At 43.4% G+C, this 24,267-nt stretch overlaps 2 protein-coding genes and 1 pseudogene across 3 annotated transcripts in view; 2 read left to right on the top strand and 1 right to left on the bottom strand.

Moving 5' to 3' along the window:
• LOC142774565 (pyrokinin-1 receptor-like) overlaps positions 1-3,873 on the top strand; it is a 387,277-nt pseudogene extending 383,404 nt beyond the window's left edge.
• Positions 1-24,267, bottom strand: part of LOC119181180 (uncharacterized) — a 767,515-nt gene that overhangs the window by 461,027 nt on the left and 282,221 nt on the right. The window lies entirely within an intron of this gene.
• LOC119180633 (uncharacterized) lies at positions 18,941-22,163 on the top strand. The gene is made up of 2 exons (XM_037431745.2): positions 18,941-19,304; positions 21,979-22,163. The coding sequence occupies exons 1-2, from the start codon at positions 19,073-19,075 to the stop codon at positions 22,107-22,109; spliced, it is 363 nt and encodes a 120-aa protein (XP_037287642.2). The 5' UTR covers positions 18,941-19,072; the 3' UTR covers positions 22,110-22,163.

Below are 24,267 nucleotides of genomic sequence, written 5' to 3'. Positions count from 1 at the left end.
AATATGGTAGAACGGCATTTAGCACAAGAATCAGAACTACACAGATCACTGTGAAGAAATGGTGTTACCAATGTTTTTTTGTTTTTTTTACGGTGTAGCTCGTTGTCTTCTATAGGTCAGCTTTGATTGCGCCTATTGCGCCTATCACAAACTGTTCTCACGTCTTCTCGTTTTATTTCTCGCACATGCGCAGTGGCCGTGGTGGTGTCCTTCTTTATCTGCTGGACTCCATTCCACGCTCAGCGACTCATCGCCACGTACGCTGACCAGACGGCCGCCATGATACTCTTATTTACAGTGCTCACCTATATATCGGGAGTGACCTACTACCTCAGTGCCACGGTCAACCCAATTCTGTACCAGGTGAGACTGCCTTATACTTCATTCATGTGCATGCAAGTGTTGTCTCGTGGGTCAGAAAATATTCATGGTTCTAAGACGAAGCACTACTTAACATAATGGTAAGTTATAAATTTCTGGAAAGAACACCTTAACTCTCCTTGGTTATAGTTGCTTATGTACTATATCGAATAGATTTAAAACCCACTTAGAAATATTTGTAATTGCTCGCTTGAGTGTATTGAACTATTCAAAAATAAGTGTGGCTCTGTTTATTTTTGGTCTCTTGTGCACCAGAGCTTTGACTGAAGCATGCGAGCTTTGAGATTCTCGATGTTTTGACCTAGTTCATTAAAATTCGTGCCACTGCTATCGGAACATTATTTGCTTCGTCCGTGCAATGCACGTTTAATCTAACATCAAAAGGCCATCCTGCTTTGCCACTGTAACGTTTGTGATGATGTGAACATTTTATCATGTAGATAAATTTTGAGCTACTGGCGGTAAAACATGAGGGACGTTATCTCTTGCTGCGTTTTTTTTAAATATAACGCCATCTTTAACAGAAACGTTATAGCTCGGAGCCAAACACAAGGGAAGGTGTTTGCTTTCGTGCTCTCACGTTTGTAGTGATAAAGTACACTCTAGCTCGATCCGCCACCCTCATAAGTCATCTTGAAGGTTTTCGCAACTTTTGCTTCTTAAATGAGAGCAAATGTTTTACGAGCAGTAAAATTCGAATTTACTTTTGTATGCACTAACATGCCTGTCAAATTTCCATTAGGACGGTCGATGAACTTTGGTACTTCAGCAAACACTTGTTTAAGGCACTCGTTGCAGTATTCGATATTACATGCGAATTATATTATTTATGCCTTGGAACGCATGTGTGTATTCACTTTATAATAGTGATGGCTGATTGGGTTGTGTTTCTGGGGCTTTTTCAGCTAGTGCTAATTTACTATCTAGTTTGCATGCTTTGTGTATGCATTCTCTAGAGCATCTTGCAGATAATTTCTGTTAAGTAATGTGTTCTTCAGGTTGTTCGATAGGGGAATGCACTCACCACCGTTTTTAGGAATTCTTATTATACGCCGCGTCTGTTCAACAAAATATTCTTGTTTGTGGTGTCTTGGGTGATGACCAGTTTATTCAAGGGTGTTGTTTGCAGTTAGCAATTTTTTAAGGCCTCATCTTTGATTTTTCTGCTTCGGTAGATATTTTTCCGTCTAGGCGCTAAATTTCACATTTTCTAGACTCAAAATTAGTTTCGCTCCGCCGCGGAGGTCTAGTGAATAAGGTACTCGGCTGCTGACCCGCAAGTCGTGGGATCAAATCCCGGCTGCGGCGGCTGCACTTCCGATGTAGGCGGAAGTGCTGTATACTGACATGATGTGGCCGCAAATAATACACACACAAAGTAGAGAAACACTCAACGACAAGCACAGGCCGCAGTAAGCAAGTACCAACTAGGCCAACAATCAGTATTGTTGAAATGCTGTAGTTCCGTGTGCTCATATTTGGGTACACGTTAAAAAACCCCAGGTGGTCAAAATTTCTAGAGTGCTCCACTACGGCGTCTCTGATAATCATGTGGTAATTTCAAGACGTTAAACCCCACATATCAGTAAAAACAAGGTTAATTCCCTAGACCTGATGGTATCTATATAAACAGGCATTACAGACGATATGCACAAATGACGCATATACACAAGAGTATATAACGATGGACAATATATAACGAGCTAAAAAATTGGCCCCATATCTGCATGTTAACCTGCAAATGTCATCGAAAGACGATAGTCTTGCGTCTGGAGAGATTGAACAAAACGTTTATTTGATGTTCTGCGCAAGAAAATCGGTGAATGGTATTCCGGAGGCGCTGCGTTAGAGTGCCTCGAGCATGCAGCGGAGGCGAACGAGCGCACCAAGTCACGTCACACGTGAGACATATGAGCGCTAGCTATCTGGCAGTTATCTTAAAAAACGAAACGCGCGGCTCTGAGACGGGTGTACGTGCCCGTCTCAGAAGTGCTAAGGTATAGAACGCAAGGCGACGGGTAGCTACCACCACCGTGCCGTCTTAGCAAAGCGTTGGAAACACTTCCCTTTTAGTGCAAGCGTTGCATAGTAAGCGCTGCGTGATAAACGCTGCGGTCCTTAGAATAACCTTCGTATGCCTTTTCTATTAAAAGACGCACACACAGAATATATACGTGTTGTTACGATGCCTCAGATATGCACAATATTTTCTTTTTAATTGACAATCGCACAAGTATGAATGCTGAATTTTGACCAACATTGGTGGGCGCTGCGGATGGGGTCGGCTGTTTGGTATATCCGCTGGTGCCGTTTAAAGTGCCCGGTACTATTAAGGGTGGATAAACAGACAAATGAACAGACAGACAGACAGACAGACAGACAGACAGACAGACAGACAGACAGACAGACAGACAGACAGACAGACAGACAGACAGACAGACAGACAGACAGACAGACAGACAGACGACCAAAATTTTTGCTTTGAAAGTTCCCCCCAAAAAAGACTATCGTCTTTAATAAATATTGTCTACGCACTCGCAGGTGATGTCCCTGAAGTTTCGACAAGCGTTTGTCGACACCTTCGGCTGCTGCTGCCCGGAGGAGGCCCGCAGTAAAGCCAATGCCGACTTGAACTTCGCCAGCTTCTACAACCACAACTCGGCCGCCTCGGTCCACTCGTCCTCGCGGACACACCGACGGCGCAGCCTGAGCACGCAGAACCTGTCGCTCACAGCGGCCACCACCATGTCACCCACGCAGCTCACTGCACCCAGCAACGCATTGGCGCCCAACGGAAGCGCGGCGCCGGTGCGAAAGATGTCGTCTTCGTGGACAGACCTGCGCAACGTTGGCGGCTGCGTAGATGGTGAGGCAGGGGTGGCTGCGTTGTCCAATCGAAGCTCGCAGCAATGCGCGCCTGTGGCCAACCGAGACACCTCCCCTCCGCCTGAAGTGATCAGTGTAGCCGAGGTTTGATGACGTGGCGAACATGTGCTGGTGTAAAGAATTCATTCGTGCAGTGCTCAGTCTATTGATTGGTGACCCGTTTCTCCCCGCTGTGGGTCGCCTTTAAGGAAAGGGAGAAAGATATGTCCTCTTTGTCGTGAGGGGTGATTAAGTTGTTTAGTCGTCCTCCTGGTCTCCTCAGTCATTTAACCTGTCCCGCCGAGAGGCTGGTGGGCCAGTGACCGACCGGTTCTGTATGTGAAAAAGAACCACGCCCGTTATGGTGCCAGAGACGGTGGTGGCACTGGTGCTTTAGTGATACCACAATACCGCAGCATTTCAAGGAATAAATCTCTGAGTGCATTAAAGGTCAATTGTAACTGAACAGCATCACCAAACATTTACGCCTTGACAACTCCCGTAATGCACGAGAGTTTCGTCCCTTCTTATCAGGTTCGCCTCGTGCGGAAGTGCTGAATTGTGCTTTGCGCTGTAGCTTGAACTCACTCGGTGCACCTGCTGATCCAGTGTTCGTCACTGATGGCTTTCGACCCAATGCTCATGTTATAGAGTCTCCTAACCGCTGCCGAGGATGCATAAGATAAGAACTTTCGTGTTTTCGCAAAGTGAGCTGTGTAGTACTGTCGTCATAGTGGACACCATGTGCGCGTGCAATCTTTTCCACAACATTACATCACCTACTAACGGCTTGTTTAATGGCCGCAATAAATGTTTTGCAGCTGATTTCACGGAGAAAACGCAAATATGGCGAAGTCATAGATTATAGAACAGTCACGAGCGTTCTTCTTAGTTTACGTAGTTTACCCGAGCCTATTCTCAAATGAGCAACGATGCCTTGAAAACGTAGGCTGTAGAAAGAACCACTTTACTGTGTTGTAATCAGAGAAACGAAGAAAGTCCGTGTATGGAAGACATGTTTGCACGCAGTTGTAGTAACATCACTGTCTTTCTTTCAGCCAAAATTTAATAAAGTGAAGATATCCTCCTAAGGACTGCGTTTCCTAGGTGTGACAATGCTTAGCTGCACCTTTTATAGCAAAATGCGATGCTTTTACAGCAAAATATAGAGCTATTCACTGCAGGGCAATAGAAGCATACTATCTATAGTGTGGCATAATATGGGAACATTTTTTTCTCTTTCTAACCACTCCTTGTCTGTTAAATGAGCTTTCATAATTTAGGTGGATATTTATTGCATGTTACACCAAAAAGAACCATTATCCCGGCCTTTTCTGGCCAAGCGGTCGGTTAATAAGAAAGTTGGGTTTGTGAAAGCCTGGGAAATATGCCTTTGTCAAAAGATATTTCATGTTTTATTTCCTCAGAAGATTGGAATCATTACTTCGCAGCAGATGCTTTGCAAAACAAAATGAACTTTAAGTAAATCTTTAAAAATGAAGTCGGAATGACGATCTTGTGCGAGTAGCCATCAACAGGTGTCAAGCCCCTCGAATATGTTGGATAGGTATTCTCTCCAGACCAGTTTCCCCACTAGTCACTCACTTGAATCAACAGCCGTCGCATGCGATTCAGATCTTATTTTCGCTGCAACCAAATCATTTCTTGTGTTTTTTTTGCAGAAGCAGCCTAATAGGTGTAGATATATGGCGTAATCCAAGAAGACTTTCTATGTTTTTGCTCTAATATTCACGACATTTTATGCTGACGCATCGATAGCTCGAATAAATAATGCCATATTGTAGAACATAAAACACTTGCGGTTTACATGCAATGTTGCCATAACTACTGGTAAAATGTCAGGGAAAGAATTAGACGAACGTAATGGCAACACCAAAAGCTGAATAAGATTTGCGCCGGCAAATTGAAAGTGGTAGGTTGCGTGTCGACACTGTGGCATGGATAGATTTCCCTGCTTCAAGAGACATGTAATTTCATAATCATTTAATATACTTACTGTACTTACAAGTACACATGAGCACTTTAAAACACCGCTGATTCTTCGGAAACGAGGTGAATAATATATTTTGATGAGAGAAGGATGTATTTCCTGGCACAATACACATTCTATGCCTGTCCCGCTGTAAAGAACATGCAGCAAGAGTATCTTCTATCAGACGTTAGTCGTGGGTGATACTGGATTCCATTTCTGTTCCAACCCGTGGCTTAGAAATGCTTATCTGCGTGGTCATACCTTAGAATGGGTAGAGAAAATTAATGCGTGGATACTGCGAGGTGATGGAATGACTTCCAGAAGTTATGTAATTGGAGGAAAATGAAAAACGGACATAAAAAAATTGAACAACAGATGAGGCTAGAACGGCAGCAGCACTCAGTGAATGTTACAATACCCTCCCACAGATATCATACCACTAGAATACCAGCAGGCAAAAACAGGTGAAAAGTGGATATATGAAGAACCTGAGATGAAAAATATGCCTCCTTAAGCTTATTGCTCTGTGAATAGCACGCTTGCCTATGCTCCGCAACAGGGGTAAAAAAAAAAAGATGCTCAAACGCAGTAAGTAGCCTTGTGTGCGCTTTACGAGGGTTGCATTTTGCGTGGACCACCCTGCTTATTTATGCATTCGTTCTACACACAATGTCAGCGTGAATCTGTTAGAATTCGCGATTTGTATAACCTCGGATAGTCGAGCACTTGAGATTCCATGACGAAAGATTGGTTTCTACTTTCAGTGGGTAAAACCATGTCGCACGTATAGTCACCCAAATATTTAACTAGCGTGAGCGAGCACTGACTTTCTTGCGCGTCATCCACTTATTACGGAGCCGAGTTGCATAGAGGGCGAAGGTTAGCGCATGCTCATAAAATCCGCTCACATAACCTCTAGGTTGTTCCTTCCAATGTACGTCAACCGTATTGGCTCACTTCAGGCAAACTGCGTTCTTCTGCTTACCGCACGAGTGCGGGCTTGTGGCTTATCTTTAAATTAGCTTCCTCATCAGCTGGCTGCCACGTCCATGGCCGGAAGAATAGTATCGAGGAATAGTATGGGTTGATGTCATTAGGAAAGAACAGCGCCGCATACGAATGCGCAAGCAGACCAAGTTTCATGGGCATGCGCCTAGGATTGCCCTGTTTGCGACTTCGCTTCGTTATAAGGCCCTGACGTAGTGAGGTCGCCACCCGCGCATGGCATTAAAAAATTTTGGTGGATGTACCTTCGAGCAAATGTTGATATGTTGATTCTACCTGTGTGAGTTTAATTAATGTGTGATCTTCGAATTGTGTGAACGTATCTTAAGCTCCGTGTGCGCAACATTTTTGTTGTACACATGAGTACCTGGTGTCCTGTTCAGCCCCTATCTGTGTAAACGCCGTATACTGTGAATCGCGTGCGTGCTTGTAGTTGCATGGCTTGTAGCCAGCTCTCTGTAGTTTACCTGTTTGTGTATGAGACATTTGGGCACATCCCATAATTGTGAATGAAGAAAAATTTCTTGAAGGCAGCTTAAACCTGTTCGCTATACTTATAATTGAACCATAACAATGAAAACGTCTTCTTCCTATATTGGTTTATAAAGTGCATGTCGGTTGTTTTTTTCTCTTTGCTTACTTTCTCGCGGCTTACCTTTTGTCTAACTGAATGAATTCTCAGTGAAGCTTGAGTTTAAAAAATGACACCATAAAACAAAGCCTTAAGAATATGCCTTCATTCTGACAACTCTGGCGGGAATACGCTTAAAATAAACAAGCTAAAGCAAAACTATTTTGTGCTATAAGCGGCATATATGACAAAGCTTCACACCGGTAACATCACACCACTGTATCTTCCCGTTTCCGGAAGTCGCTGTGGACAAATTAGTGCAGAGAAATTCTACTGCATCTGTTTATTTAAGAAGAAAAATTTTTTGCAGTGAAAGACTAACTAAATTATTCATGGTGGAGTGTTGGACTAAACATTGCCTAACATTGGCTAGTTGCTGCCCTTCCTGAAACTCCAGAAGCGATACCTTCATTCATTCGTTATTCGTATGATTGAGTTGTTGCTTCTACATACACATAGAAGGCAACTGCAGTTGGTTGTGCCTGAACTTCTTCCCGCTCTTTTTTAAGCGCAGTGGTTTGCCTCGAACGTTTATAACTTATAGTAGCCGTAGACCTTCCTCTACTTCGAACTCGCGGATACATGTCTAAAATACCTGAGGCGGGCACTTTAGCCTTAGACTCAATATCGAGCACCCAAAGTACAAGCCGCTTCAAGTCTTATAGGATTGAAAACGCTTGTTCGTTTTAGAAACTATGGGGAAATAACCCTGCTTTTTCATTGAGTTTCACTTTTCCTGGGCAGTGATAAACCGTATTAGAATACGAGTTAGCTCGCGTAGCTACCTTTGACCCAGTTAGCTCATCGTACTGGTAGAACTGGTAATGCTTATGGTGTTACCCAGTCAACTGTTAGGGAGATGTCCAACGACTCAAGTTGTAATGAAACTTTATGGGAATTACGTAGCACGTCATTGGAACATGTCTCATAGGAGTCCAACTTGTTCTTTCTGAGCTTTCACGTCACTCACAAGCATTTGTAGTTATCTGCACAAAATGGCGCTGAAAACTTTTTTCCATGTGATGTTATGTGTGTTTTCCAGTGTAGATGTGCTAAATGAAGCTATGTTCGGGGCTGAAAATTGCTTTTAAAGTGTTGTAGCCACGATTACGTGTAATAATTTGGCTGCAGTCATGCTGTCATGGAAAGTATGTTAGCATAGATGACGCAATTTATGGCTCTGAAATATGTGAACTCAACCAGTAATGCGCTTGAAATTTTCGGTCTGCTGGTTTGTAAAGGCAACGCACTAGTCAACTGGTTCTGTTGCGTAAATATTTGCCTGCAGAGCGATGTATTGAGATCACGTTGTGCGTTATCTGTTTTAGCAAAACAAAATATTCTCACCTAGCTGCGACATGCGAATAAAATGAGTAAATGTTTCGGAAAATTTCTGACAAGGTATAACCACAGTAGCCCGCACATTGTTCAAGCATGTACACTTCCTTGATCTGTGTGTTCTAGTGTAAGATTTTTGGCCCACCGCATGCTTCTTGAATGCAGGGAGCTACAAACTATGTTTTACATGCGACCAAAATTATTTATATAAATTAAAAATGATTTACAGACAAATATGTTTACATGTACAGTTCATCATAGTAATACGGTGCTTAATTTTTGTGCCGTGAATATGAAAACTGGCCCGACAGTAATTAAACAAAACAGTGCAAAATTTTTGCTAAGAAACAGTGGGACAACATTGGCTCTAACTTTCAACTGAAGATTTTATAGAAAAACATTTTTATAATGTTAGAAACAGCACGTGCTCTTGCAAGGGAAAACTACTAATGACGACACTCTTGGTGAATGGCAAGTAAACCAGTGTTAGCACTGGACTGACAACGATTACATTATGGCAAACAGAAATTTGCTTATCCTCGAAGGCTATTCAGGGCTGTAGCAGTTCGCCAAGTCTCCAGTATTTGGTAGGCCCCAAATTCTATTACTCTATTATCGAAAATGATTTCATTCTGTACGCACCTATGAACTCTCATCGCTATCCCGTTCAGATTATCTTCAATTTACAGTTAAAGTTGCTGAAAAAATGTGGCTAAAAGCCGGCGCCACTTTCGAGCCAATGGAACAATCTCAGCCCCACCGCGGTGGTCTAGTGGCTAAGGTACTCGGCTGTTGACCCGCAGGCCGCGGGATCGAATCCCAGCTGTGGTGGCTGCATTTCCGATGGAGGCGGAAAAGTTGAAGGCCCGTGTGCTCAGATTTGGGTGCACGTTAAAGAACCCCAAGTGATCGAAATTTCCGGAGCCCTCAACTACGGCATCTCTAATAATCATATCGTGGTTTTGAGAAGTTAAACCCCACCAATTAATCAAACAAATATAACAAATTCAAAGGTAGGAGGAACTTCACCAACAGTGCGATTGATACTTTCAAAATATTTGACGGGAATAGCCTGTGCTTGAAATTCACTTGCTAACTAAACCCCTGCTTTCTTTCGCTTCCACCCATTCTAAAATCACAAAACGTGGTAATGCCTTTTTGACCCTGAGAACTGCAATATACATGTTCAGTGAAAATTAGATGGCAGAGAGGGCTCAGCCGCAAATTTTGAGGCTAAATGAGTCAGGTATTGTGGCCATGCGAGAAGGTTATTCGAGAGTTCAAGTGTACCTTGATGGGTAAACACGCGGCATCTGAGACAGAAAAGCAACAGAAAAAATTTACCATATGTTCACCGGCTATCGTATAAGCTCAAAACGTGGGATAACGTCATGGCGTTGATCATGATTTTTACAGCCAAGAATAAAATAAGCAATGCCTGCACAGAGTGGTGAAAATGAGCAAAAAAGGCCTAATCATGAAAGATGCATGTTTTATTAAGCATACAAATGTATGTGTGTCATGTGTTATTAAAGCTACGCACAATCTCCTCCTGACGAGCGGAAGTCACTACATAGATCAATCTCGGTGGTGTGTTAACTTGCACCTCAGGGAGCATCAAAATGCCCTGAGGGACTATGCTTGCTATACGCAGTTGGCAATGCACTGCAAAGATTGTGGGGGAGACGCAGAGTTTTTTTAGAACAAATATTTTCCGCCACACCTACCCATTGTCGCGAAGAGTTTTTGGAATCGGAGAACATAAAAAGCAAGACTTAACTGCGTTAATCAGTCCTTAATAACCTTGCAGGAAAAGGATTTTTTTTTCAAAATATTGTGTTCCTTGACTGTATGGTTTAAAAGTCAAACCAAGTGCTGTGTGGAGTTGTTATGCCTTGTAATAGTAAATGAACATAATAGAATTTAAAGTGCCCGTTCAAGAAAATTTCTAGTTTGAAGTTAGCGCTCGTGTTGTGTCCACTCTTTCTTAGTATTCGTTTCATTTATGTGGTTTTGCTTATACTAGTTTGAATAGTTACCAGTTTGTTTTACTTATGAATACTATTCACTGAATAGAGCTAAGGCACCTTCCGCCTTAGCAAGCTCTATATTACTATGACTCAAGCTAAGTGTTTATAAGTAGTATTGATAGCTTAGATGTAAATTTGATATCCATTCCTTCTTTTTACTCTGCTATGCCACCTTTCAACGCTACTCTGAACGACATTAGCGAAGCTTATATGAAAACTTCGCGAACACTTTTTCAGAACGTGTTCCTCTCGAGCTTATGAAATATCCAGACACATCAATGTAAATATAACACTTCGATGTATCATTATGATGTCGTTTGAGAAGCTCACAGATTAAAAAAAAGAGTTATGGTGCATATGTTGTCACATGTCTACGTGAGTACACTTTTTCCGTCTGTGTGTATGTAATATCAGGCGGGAGCAAGTGGATCATGTAAGCCCTGTCTATCCTGCCCTGCTGTTCATTCGCCGACTACACAACGGAAAGATGTCTACCAGAAACCTAAGCTGTGAACTGGCTCACTCTGTCGCTATTCATGTTCATGTTTTAATGACTCGCATCCTGTCACGGGAAATACCCACCTTTCCTAGGGTGCTCTCGTAATGTCATTCGTTGCCGCGTTATGAATAAAATGATGTAATGTTTCAAACACTGTCATTCGCATTGTCCCTGCAAAAACATGCCATGCACCGAGGTACTTCCGACAATTCACGTCGCTAGATAGCGAAATGCCAGAGATGTACACAATAGTTGTCACAGCTGTAGCTTGGCCAACTTGCCCAACTATCAGTGTTACTGTAACTTGGAGTTTAAGCTTCCAGCGTGTTCTACGTACACTGTCAGCTTCAATGAGGGAAAATAAGAAGAATGGCAGGGAGGTTAACCAGCCATTAGGCATCCGGTTTGCTACCCTGCACATGGGAGGGGGATGGGGGAGATGAAAGACAGAGAGAGAAGAGAGATAAACACAACAATTAAATTCTCTGAACAGTTGGTGAGGCTGAAGCCCCTGCTACTAGAAGCATTCTTCTCTTTTTTCAAGGCGGCATCTTGTGGCCTCGGACAAGAGAATACCGCATTGTTTCCGCACTATTACAATTATCCGAAACATTCGCAGACTTTCTGGGCATTCGTAATATGCCGGAAGACAACCTTATCTACCGTGATAATACGAGTAATATACACTTCTGGCTCACGTAATAAGCTACGTGTTCAGCAATGTTAAATAATAATTGTTTGTGGTTTACGTCCCAAGGCTACGATTAGATTGTGAGAGATGTCATATTGGATTGATCCAGAACTGTATACCATCGGACAATCTTCGAACCTAAATCAATGCAGAGGCACCTCTAGTATTTATCCGCTAATAAATTGTGCCCGCCGCTGCTCCCATGACCAAAGGGTCTCCAGTCGAGCACCAATACTAGACAATGGTGGCGTGTTCCTATGTACCGCAATCAGCGGACACTGTAAAAAAAACAACTACCTTGAAGTCTTTCAAATGCGAATGACTATGCTATGCATTCAAAGTGAAAAGCGAATATTTTAAATAAAACGCTGCCGCAAGCAGGCTCTTCGTACAGAAAGAGAAACAGAGATATATAGGAGACGCGGGGCGTCTTTATTGCCATGGCAACGCGCAAATACAGCTGTTTCTGCGCACGAATTCGCTAGCACACATCTCGCGCCATACGCGCACCTTTCAAGTGTTGCCTTTACGAGCCACCTCTTTGAGGCAGAAATGTTGTTGGTGCTGCCACTCGTTTCACTCGCGCACTATAGGGGTAGGCTTTTGGCGGAATAGAAGTACAACACGTGACACTACCACATTCGGTGCTTTTACAAGCGAGTTGTCACGCAGTTCATTTCATGCATCAAAATCATAATGCAAGAGCTACTTTGGGTGGGCTTAGTGATGATAGTTTTATCGGCGGGCCAGGATTGCGAGCAAGACCACACCAACTACTCTGTTTTTTACGCAATTGACCTTGCAGAAGAGGCGACACTTTTTCCGTGCCTGCAATGCTTCGCTCCACCCTGTGAGGCCAATAGAGAACAACGTGTGACGCCCATTTTCGAAACGGAGAATGTTTGCTGCAGAATGTGTTCCCACATGGCAGGTGAGTAACAAACGCTACAAGTCAGATGCCTCAAACTGCCGGGATTGGAGCCGGGATTGGAGCGAAGGAAGAGTTGTGTATTAAAGATCATGTCATCTATCGTTGTCATTAGAATGAAGAACCTTTCCCATACATAACACAGGGGTGATTTTTGAAGGAAGAATGATGTCAAGAATCGAGACACATTCATACTGGTTTCCTGTATGACGGGAGTTGGGACACCGATTCCGATGAATATTGTTTGTCCCGCCGATATGCTTAAACACATGGTTACCACGTGAAGTGGTTCAGAAAAAACAATCTTTGTAACCAGTCATGTCTGTGCAGCTCATAAACACCCTTATTTGTAATTATTTAGTAAACATTCAACTTATTCCGTAAGCACACAATATGCTTTCATGTTATGTCTACTCCCACGACGGATGGATCAACCATCTATTATCTTTAGATAGCGCTAGCGCCACACTGACACTCTTCGCGTAATAAAAATCGCACAGCTCAGGCACCAGAATCCACCAGGTGTCCTATTTGCAAGTCATGCTCATTTTTGTGCTTTTGCCAGTTTACACTATATTTGACTATTATCATGAGACATGTGACAATTTCGCCTTGCAGCTTCATGTCCACGCAGTGAATAATGGCTAATTTTCTTTTTCTCGATTACTTTGCCGACTTTCAGTGGCTGGCAATGCGTGCAACCTTCAGCGAGACGAGCCGGCCGTCGTCTGTCAGGATGGCAACATCTGTAGCGTCACCAAGAAAGTCTGCGTCAAAGAATGCCACCGGCCACCCTAGCCATGATATAACTGCACCCCGACTTGTGATCGGAACTATCGATTTCGAGAAGCACGCGAGCTCTTAGCACTTGTCAGGCATCACAAGATCTGGTAGAACGAAGCAACACTGATGTGGATGTCCGCATTTATTCTACTTCACAATTCTTTATATAAATAAAGAAATTTGATTGAACAAAAGAAGCTTCGTTTTTTCTGTTTTTATTAATTAGATTCAGAATTCGAAATTAGGCTAAGCGCAGAAATTTGTTCACTTCCTATGTTCTTATGGCTTGCATTAACGTAACCCTTGACACTCGCTTAGTGATCCCACAAGTCGGATCGCGCTCGGTTATCTCACTCGGCTGCTGTGCCAATTCTGAATATGGGAAAGATAATACATTTGATAATTCGTCCAATGAATGCATGCTGCAAAGAGACACGTTAAGGTGGGAACCAAATATTGACGAAGGCTGCTGTATAGGAGCTTCACATGTTTTGCGAAGCCTTGTGGTGTTTCAAGCCTGGGATTGATAGTGCCGCGATAAACTTCCGATTTACCAAACATAGCCGCTGAACACAAGTATCTCGAGAACGAAGATTTTAAAGCTCAAGGTAAAACATTGGGTGGCCTGGAAATAAAAGCCTTTCGCATCGTTTCCTATCACGCACCTTCGTTTACCAGGAGCGCCCAACGACGGAGACAGTCTGCGCAGCTGTCGCACGAGTTCGACCGCGTCGCTAGGCTAGTACGTGCGATGAAAGGCCCGCGTTGGTGGCTCTGGAGCCGTTGCAGATTCCTTTCAGTATTCTTTTTCATAAATGGTTAGCCGCGCCCCACTACGGTGGTCTAGTGGCTAAGGTACTCGGCTGCTGACCCACGGGTCGCGGGATCGAATCCCGGCTGCGGCGGCTGCATTTCCGATGGAGGCGGCAATGTTGTAAAAGAATGAAACTGGCTGATTCTGAGACGGTCATTGGTGCTACGTTTGGCAAATATTTTTCAAGCAAAGTTAAAATTATGAAATGATAAGTCTTTTCAGAACTACACTCTGTTGGCTGAACCAATGCCCGTGTCGCGTCTTAGCGTACGAACCTCTAAGAGCAGCTTACAACGCCGGGTTGCCAAAGCGGGCCTAGAAGCATAAATCTTTGACGATGTCGTGCTGCATTCGTTGAGGTTCTCGACCAAGTCTGAGAAGCCACATCTCCGCAGAACAGAGAAGTATGCCCTAACTTTCAATGACAAGATTCGAATGAAGCAGAGCCCTAACTGCTGAACGTGTCGGAATCAAGACAGTGCGGCACACCGCCACCTGTCTTCGTGATCTCAATACGAGGCTCAATAAAGTAGAACTAAAGGTGTGGTAGGATGTCTGGACAACCAGTTATTTTTTTTTGTTGGAGGATGCACTGGGTGCGTGAAGTGTCGAGCATCACGTGCACACCATAATAAAATTCGTGTTTTTTTTAACAATGTGAAAGTTAAGATTCTTGTTTCCAGAGTATGCGTTAATTTGGCTGGCCTGCATGTAGTTTGGAACGCATACTCAAGCACTCAACAACTTGCATGCGCTAATAGCCACGTCTCATCATACCTGAATCTATCCCTGTCTCGCCTTTTTCACCCTAGGCCTGTGAGAAGTAGCAGGCTGAACACATGCCCTCATGGACGATCTGTTCTTTTTTTATTGATCATTATCGATTTCCTCTGTCTACTACGCAAGGCTTATCATGTGCACTTATCAGCACAATTCTCGATGCTCAAGAGCTATCTACTTCGTTTTTGTAGACTCACGTGAGAAGGAGCACGTTAAGCTGAACTTCTCGGCTTGTGGCTTCCTTTTGAAGTGGCCTTATATTTTGATATGAGAAAAGTAAACAAAAAATATCGATCAAAAAATACCAGGTGTTCGGCGAGATACGCCCTCCCCCCCCCCAAATACTCTTTTTTTTCTTAGCCTGTTTCCTGAATGTTAATTCAATGTGGTACGCAAGAAATTGTAGGCAGACATCATGACATTTTCGTTACTATTAAGACAAACGTAACGCGTAAAATGGGTGCACGAAGAAGTGCGGAAGGTTCTTTTCATAACGGAAAGTTATCCTGATATTTACTTTAATGTTGGGGGCCATGGCTACCCATTTTAAAAATAAATCACTTGGCGGCGAGTAAAACAACAAACTGGAAGTGATACAGGTGCACTGGCGAAACCAGTGTGGGAGGGGTCAAATCTCTTTATCAACCCTTGGAAGTTTTTCAATTTGGCAAGTCTAAATTTACGGGTACACATACAAGCGCGCACGAGTATACATAAATTATGGTGCACCACTTCAAAATAATTCTGGCTAGGCTGCTAAAAAGATGTGCTCCATGATGCAGCGAACCATAAAGACGTACCGAAGAGGTACTTAAGCTACGTGGTTCGACAGTCGTGTTTCTGAGCTGTTTATGTTCCTGACCTACTAGATCCATCCACCAATATTTTGTTCACTTACTACACTTCACAAGCTGTCTACATCACGAGCCTCTCTCGGTTTACATCGAGTTATGGATCTATTCCGTCGCGCCATTCTACTTTCACGATGGACACACGAAGCTCTGGTTTTACTCAAGACTCCGTTCTACGTCGAATGCGCAACGATTTATTTTGCAATGTGCTTCTGCTGTTTTTCGTTTTGTTTTTGTTTTTTGCAAAAATAGTGAATGATGCACCTTCAGAATACAGTGGTACGGTCGAAATAAAAGCACGAGATTGAGACGCTGACGTACGATGGAAGTTGAGATCAAACAGAAGCGGAAGCTTGAGGTTATGCAGTGTAGGGTATAATATCATTATTGCAAAAGTATAACCTTTTCGTCACTTGAAAGATATGTAATACACGCTATGTATACATTATACTAGAGAGCCCCGGTTTTCGTGTTATATAGGCTACATAGACCAGAAAGATACCAGCCGTTGATTTCTGAAACGTACGTTCTTCCATTATTGAGGCCTTCAAACGCATAAATATCAGATGATGAATGATGATTGTACGCGTGCATCAAAGTGTGTAACAGAATAAAGTGTACATAATTTAGCTGCCAAAATGCTTTACACAAGGCACGACTGCGAGAGCATCTATCATTTTCGTCTACCCCGTCCTTCAGCTGTATTGTTTAGTACCTCCGCTTTTCCGAGCTGAAACGTCGGCGTTTTGAAACTTATCTCGAGGACAAATATTGAAACATTGACTCATCAAGATACCAACAAATTTATTCCAACCTTGAGCCGTTACCACCAGGTAATGGATAAATGTCTTAAGGCACTAAATGTTTCAAAATGCACTGGGCCAGACGTCATAATTATGTCCCAAATACAGACTTTCTTATTTCTGAAAATTTTATTGGACCGAAAAATTTTTGAAGTAATTCTTAACAACAAATTGAGGCTATCAACGCTGCGCCATCGACACACCTATATGACAGGCTTTACAAATGCTCGTCATATCTCTCACAGCTTTTCAGCGCGAAATATGGTCAGAGGAAACTGTAACGCCTTCGCGCGTTCATGGCGACAACTACAAACTCCGCTTCTCGCGTTGCTTGAGCGTTGTCAGTGCACACATGGACAGAGGTGTATGAGTGATTGATATGCATGGTTTAACGTCCCAATACCAACATATGATTATGAGAGAAGCCGTAGTGGAGGGCTACGAAAATTTCGACCACCTGGGGACCTTTTACGTGCACTCAAATCTGAGCACACGGGCCTGCAGCATTTCCGCCTCCATCGGGAATGCAGCCACCGCAGCCGGGATTCGATCCCGCGACCTGCGGGTCAGCAGCCGATTACCATAGCCACTAGACCACCGCGGCGAGGCTGGACAGAGAATGTAGGTTACCCTATTACTGACCTTGCCAGTAATAGGGTAAGCTTGCAATTTCTCTCCTGAAGTGACACTTCGAATTAGTGTATGACTAGTACCGGCGTTTATTACATGCTTGTCTATGATATCTTTGTAGAACATTCACTTTGCGAGCTGACTATTTATGCTTCTCTTTCTTACTCCTCTTCTTTTCTGTCTTTTTTCATTCTATTATTCCCCTTTTCCCCCACCCCAAGTGTAGGGTAGCCAACCGAGCCAAGCTTGGTTAACCTCCCTGCCTTTCCTCTCTATTTATCTCTCTCTCTCTCTCTCTCACCATATCCTGTATCCAAATGTAGGATCACTACTTACAGCGTATCTTAACTGCACAAACGTTTATTGATGATGGTACACGTTCATAGATGCGTTGGAGATGTGCAAACTGGTTTTATTCGAGTAAAACGGTGCGATAGCTGTGATAACAAGTAGACATTGTGCAGGTTCTCATATATCGATGCATAATAAACATTCAACTAGTTCTGTAAGGGCACGTTTCTCTTACGTATCATATCAAACCTTCATTGCCGGTTTATAAAGAGTGTTAAAGAAGGCCGCAAAAGGGAGTTTAATTATGGCTCAGGATGTATAACAATATTGAAGTGACAGCTCTGTATTTTCACTCGTACCTCCTACATAATGAAACAAGGATTTCGCGGACAAGGTCACTTCGAATCGTCGAGGCGTTATAGGCATATTTGCTGTAAGGTCATGCTTCGAATACTCTTTATTTTGTCAGACATACTATATACATATAAGCGTTTTAGTTTCTTTTTATAGCATCGTTGCAAAAAACTGCAGTATCGGGATCTGGGTCAGTTTGCAAATCTCTACGCATTGACAGCGCTGTCTCGCGCGACAGCGCTGTGGAGCGCGTGGTGACAGGTTCAAATTTTGGGCGCGTATTTTTTCTTCAGGTGCATTTTTGTGGCTTTTATTTACATCTGTGTATCCTGGACATGACGGAGATGGCGAAGGCAATTTTTTCGAGATCACTCATATGGTTGTTATTTCGATAAAATAACTGACAGTAGAGAAGCCACTAAGCACACCTCAAGCACGGCAACGCGCACCTAGTCACAAACTTCAGCCGCTATAAAAACAGCTAGACAGACAACAGTTCTACACAGGCACAATTACAAACATGAGGTGTCGCTGGAGCTAATGGTTCGATAAGTGGCACTGTCCTGTTTAAGGCTGCGACTTGTAGCCTTGAAGTTATCGAGACCACATGTCCAAACGTCGGCGTTCCAAAGTTTCCAGACAACTTGAAGCATTTAAAACACTTGCAGAATTTAGCTGCGTGCTGGGGAGAAGCTGGTATTCCATCATTGTACAATAAATGTATAACTGCCGTTTACATATTCTGTTACGTGTTCCGCAGTATTCAATATTATCAGCTGATGTTTTTATTCCCGATACCAAACACTATAATGGAGAGCAACAGAACTGTCTGCCGTCCGGTGTTCTCTATGCCGAAATCTACTTACACGGGAATCTAGTATATCATCGTCATTGAAATGCGACCACCACAGCTGGGATTTGATTGCGTGAACTACGCGTCAGCAGTTGAGCTATATAACCACTAGAGAATCATGTCGAGTTTTTATGCTTCGCATGTGACCTCTGTAAAAAAGTAGCGATAAAACTTTCTCAAATCTCAGTTTGTATGCGTATAGAGTGAAAGCCGAATGTGGGAAATAAAATGATGCTGCGGCCAGGCACCTAGCACAAAAAATAAAAAAAATAAAGATGACGTGAGAGATCGAGAAGATGCTTTGAAGGAGCCTCTGTATTAACATCCACCGCGCAAATGCAGCTGTTTCTGCACACGATTTCGTCCACCCACATTTAACTACGTACACGCACCTTTTGAAGTGCTAGCTTTGAGGACGACTTCTTCAAGGCAAAGAACATTGCTACATCCACTCTCTTCGCTGGCGCCCTGTATAATCAACACGTGACTCTTCAAACTTGGTGCCTTAGTGAGCGAGTGCTCGCGCAATTAATTTCGTATATCAAAAGCGTAATGCAAAACATACTGGTGGTGGGAATGGCGATGATCGCTCTATCGTCGAGTCAGGATTGCGAGGATAACCATGGCAAGTACTTCGCCTTCCACAACATTACCCTCGTAGGAGACGAGACGAAGTACCCGTGCCTGCAGTGTTTCGCTCCTCCCTGTGAAGGAGATGAACAATCGATGACACCCCTGACTGCAACGCTGGAACTTTGCTGCAGAATATGTTCCCAGGTGATGGGTGAGTAACCGAAACACACTAAGTCCGGGGCCTCAATCTCCTCGGGCCGTAGTCAGAAAATTTAGCCTCGCGCGAAGGCCGGGCTGGCAGCGAATGAAGGAGAGGGGGTGTTGAACGACGTGTCATTTATTATTGTCAATTTAAATAAGCAGTTTCTCAGTAATTTTGCAGCGTCACTTCTGAAGACGATTTGAGAAGGAGATTAGAAAAACATTCATACTGGTCTGCAGCATGACTGATATCGGAGCAGCCATTGCAATGAGTATAGTTTGTTCCATGGTTATGTTTCAACACTTGGTGACTGTATGGGGTGAATCCACTAAAAAAACATGTTTGAAGCAAGTCGAGTCTCTTAATCTCATGAAAAATCTTATTAAATAAAAAAATTGTACCTTATTTAACAGAAGGATACCATGTATAGATGCAAAGCAGCGGGCGCTTACGCTTACACTGGCGGTGGCGTTGACGCTGGCGCTCGATTGATTTGTGTGGTTTAGCGTCCCAAAACCATCATATGAATATGGGAGACGCCGTAGTGGAGGGCTCCAGAAATTTAGACCTCCTGGGGTTCTTTAACGTGCACCCAAATCTGAGCACACGGGCCTACAACATTTCCGCCTCCATCGAAAATGCAGCCGCCGCAGCCGGGATTCGATACCGCGACCTGCGGGTCAGCAGCCGAGTACCATAGCCACTAGACCACTGCGGCGGGGCTGACGCAGGCGCTAATCGAGTTGTTACGCAGGAGAGAAACATGGCGAGGCGCAAAGCACGCAGGGATGAATCGTTGTTTCCTACTGGAACATGCAAATCACTGCTAACGAAAAATGAGAGACAGGGGACTCCGATTGAACACAGATACCCGCAGTCTGCTTTTAGTTAACGCGCACGCTGCGAAGTTTTATTGTTCAACAACGTACAGGAGAAATCTCCAATCGGCACTACCTTGAAGCTCAAGATGCATTACCTATATATACAAGGTGGCCAGTGAACGGTAGTGCAGCGCGAGCACACGGTTTTTTCGAAAAAAAAAAAACTCGCTAGCAGACGCTGCTTGCGTTGGCGTTACGAGGTGGGAGAAGGGGGAACGTTAGAGACGAGAGAGAAGGGAGAGGGGACGCGCGTGCGCAGTGAGGGGTGCAAACGTCGCTGGCGACCTCTGGTAGGGATGCCTACAGGAGAGAGAGAGGGAAAGGAGCGCATGCGCTGTAAGAGTGGTCACGCCGCACACCGGACTGAGCTTGACCATAAGACGCTTAGCATCTAATTTTCGATGAAATAGTCATGCTCGCGCCGCGCGCTTGGTATATCTGCTCCAAGTAGAGTGGTGTATTGATTGGTACAGCGCGTGGAGTGAATAAAGTGCCAACTCATCGAGCAAATGCTGCGACAGTTTTCTCACATTTGAAAAGGCGCGTTATATATTGCGCTCTCAAACGTCCGTGTTACGTTTTATGTCTTAGTAAGAATTCTTGCTGTATACATATTGCATACAAACACGCGACAAGCTAACACGTGCACGCAATCAAAGAAAAATTAATCTCAGAGGGTTCGTTATCCAAGGTAACAGCCATTTCAGGTGGCTGTTTTACCACCCACTAAATGTCAGTATCCCACGATCTCTAACGGAGCGTTAATAATTCGTTTTCAATTGGGCAGGCCAAGAACAAGAACTCGAGAAGTAATACACATCACCAATTCCAACTTGCCGAAATGTAAAGTTTTCTTGGTTATTCATGTAACTTTCACAAATTAAATCACAAATAAGTTAATTTCAAAATAATCCTATATACAGAGACGAAACACTATTTAAAGATGCGACAAACATACCGAAATTTCTTCTTTTAGTCGGGAACTTCGTCAAATCGAGAAAGGAATTTTTCGTTCATTCAATTTGTAAACGATGAATTCTCCAAGCCAACCACCGTGCGGTACGTAAGAGCGCTTCATAATATTGTTAAATGCAGAGCGCCTTCTTCCATTTGCCCTCGTGGCATAGAGCCTCGCCAAAATAAAGCGAGGGCCATCAATCGGGTGCCGAAAGTGTAGACGTGGACATTCACATTCCCCTCGGTTCCCTTGGCGGAGCCCTGCTGTCCTATGACGTATAAGGTTCATGCCGTCTACTGATCCGAAGTGTGATAGTGTCGTTTCTCTGACAAAGGCTCAAATAAGTATGGCGAAACTTGCAGTTGTACAACTAGAATACGATAGGTAAATTAATTACCAACAACCGGGTAATATACGTGAACAAGTGTTTCTCGTATTTTCAAACGTGGCCTTCGTGACCAACTAGTGACGCGCCGTTGCCGTCACTAATCGAGGAGGCCATACTTAAGCAGGTTTCGTGGAAGACAACATTGCAGATAACGCGCCGTTCTAGATAACTTGGTATACAAAAAATGATGTCATAGTTTTTGCACAGCGTCTCCAGTAGCCCCGCGGTCACAGCCTCTTTTTTTTAGCCCCCCAAAAAATGCTGTTCACGTTCCCTTTTGAGAAATTTCACATCACTGAATTCAGAGAGAATCACACTTTTTACGCCCTCTAAAGTGATTTTGTGAGTGCTTCTGCTTCAATTTTCAACAATTTCGCCTAATTAACAGCTTGAATCCTGTGCACTAGAGGATGACTAATTCTTACTTTGTTCTTCCCTTACATCGCCGATTTTCAGAGAGTGGCGCTGCATGTAATCTTGAGCGAACCGAGCCCGCTGTTGTCTGTCAGGAGAACGACATCTGTAGCACCACCAAGAGGGTCTGCGTGGAAGAATGCATCATCCCGCCTCCATCAACTTTTTACTGAGGGCTACTTTCCGTTTCAAGAAAATGCGCGTGGGTAGCAGCTACGAGGCATCCTAAAATCAGCCAGAACAAAGCAAGATTGATGTGGATATTCACATTTACTGTATTTTGCGAGCTTTCATAAGTAAAAAAAAATTTATTTAACTGTGAAAGATTCTTTTGTTTACCTATCATTTTTGTTACTTATTTTGTGAATGTGTAAGGACGCGCAGCTCAGGAATAAGTGGTTTACTGTCTGTGTCCGTAGTACTTGCCTTTCTAACCTTGTCCCTTGCTCACTGGCATCACAAGGGAGATTTCACTCGTTTATCTCGCTCGGGTGCCAGGCCAAGTGTGAATTCGGGAAGGATAAGATATATGATTAGTCGTGAAGCGAATAAATGCCGCAGTAAACCACGTTGAGCAGTCGTATTTAACGATCCATAACTTAATGAATTACACAGCGCGGAATACAGCCCAAAACATCTGAAAAACACACACGGACAAAACATGCGAGTTTGTGTGTGCTTTTTTAAGTGTTTACTAGTGTTTAAGTGTTTAAGTGTTTACTAATATTGTTAAGATTTAACGTCCTAAAATCACGATATAATTATTAGAGAAGCCACAGTGGAGAGCTCCGGAAATTTCGACCACCGAGGGTTCTTTAACGCTCACCTAAATCTAAGCACACGGGCCTGAAGCATTTCCACCTCCATCGAAATCACCGTCACCACGGCCGGAATTCAATCCCACGACCTGTGGGTCAGCAGCCAACTTCATGTGTTGAGTCCTGCACTGTGACCGATGCACTGTACGATTTTATTAGTTATGAAACAAGATCAACTAGCTCGTTTTTTTTTAGTTTTGTTGCTTGCAAGTTTCAGACGAAGGTTATCAAATAGGTGCATCGCATGCATGTTTTGCGTGCATCTGGGGTGCTGCAAACCTGAGGTGTGAATATTTTCAGGTTCCCCACAGACAACGGGCGAGCACAGGTACTTCTGTGCATTAGTTCATCAGGTATTCATTTTGAATGAGTACGTGAGTAAATGAAATTGTCGGCAAACGTGACTAGACTGACACAAGCGCTGTGTTGCTAGACAAATTCGTGATGAAGACCGCAAGCCTGATGCCAATGAAATACTAGTAATAAAATATTTCAGCTCGTATTAATTCGGCTACCCATTTTGTGGATCTTTTACTTTTTGCATGCATTTTAGATGATACAAGAGAATTATCGGCCCTTTCTTGTTTGTGGGAAGCCAGTATGAAACTGTGATTATTTACTTCTAATAGCGTCGTTGTACATAAAACTTGTGCAAGCAACTATACACGATTGAGTAGAATAGGGAACGACCAGCATGTGATTGTGAATAGCTTTCCTGTTAGTTGTGATATTCTAGAATCAAATATTATATTCCTCATTATGTACGCATTTCAATTATGAATCGAAACTGCGTTTGCCGATTGACTAGTTCGCATATAGTGTATGACCCTGTTTTTGATAACGACACACGAGACTAAAAAGAAACGTTCAAGTTTTACTTTTGGGGACCTAGCTTTGTTTCACTGAGAAATCCGCTAGCTTTAGTCTTTCCGCTTTGCAAAGCCGGAAAAAAACAAACAAAAAATTATGAAGGAAACCTAATGAATAGCTACGTTCATCGAGCAGCCTACGGACCTGCAGAAAAGCCCGAACACATCCCTATTGCTTGCGAAATGGGAAAGGACGGCCACCACAGCAATCTTGCGCTTTTCTACTTCACTCCTTTTCCTTCTATTTTAGAACATCAACAACGTCACAAAAGGAATGTTTTGTTTGTGAAATATTTCTAGTTTCATACTCGGCAGCCGCCATTGATGAAAGTGACACTGCCACAGGGTTATAAACATGCAACTGCGTGTCCGATGGGATACGATGGATAATAAGATAAATGAGCTGCATGCCTGTGAGGTGGTGCTTTAACACATTTCATGGCCATTCCACTTCATTGTGTGCCTGTTGAGAAGAGGAAGGGGTATATTGTCAATAGCACTTTATGAATTTAATTAAGGCACCTGATATGTGAACGTCATCTTTTTTTTTTCTCACTCGAGCGCATACTGAGCCCCCTCTCCTTCTGTTCGAAAACTTTCTGCTCCCCAACCTGGTTTCGCATGGCCTCTGCGATGAGAGGCAT

This window comes from Rhipicephalus microplus, chromosome 10, assembly GCF_043290135.1.
Source record: "Rhipicephalus microplus isolate Deutch F79 chromosome 10, USDA_Rmic, whole genome shotgun sequence".
NCBI lineage: Eukaryota > Metazoa > Arthropoda > Arachnida > Ixodida > Ixodidae > Rhipicephalus > Rhipicephalus microplus.
The sequence above is the reverse complement of the archived record's forward strand: the minus strand, read 5'-3'. Positions and strand labels throughout refer to the sequence as shown.

Bases quoted from the DNA above. Each gene is read 5' to 3' on its own strand.
- LOC119180633 (XM_037431745.2), top strand. From the start codon at position 19,073: ATGCAAAACATACTGGTGGTGGGAATGGCGATGATCGCTCTATCGTCG. The intron at 19,305-21,978 runs GTGAGTAACCGA...GCCGATTTTCAG, and splicing joins AATATGTTCCCAGGTGATGG to AGAGTGGCGCTGCATGTAAT.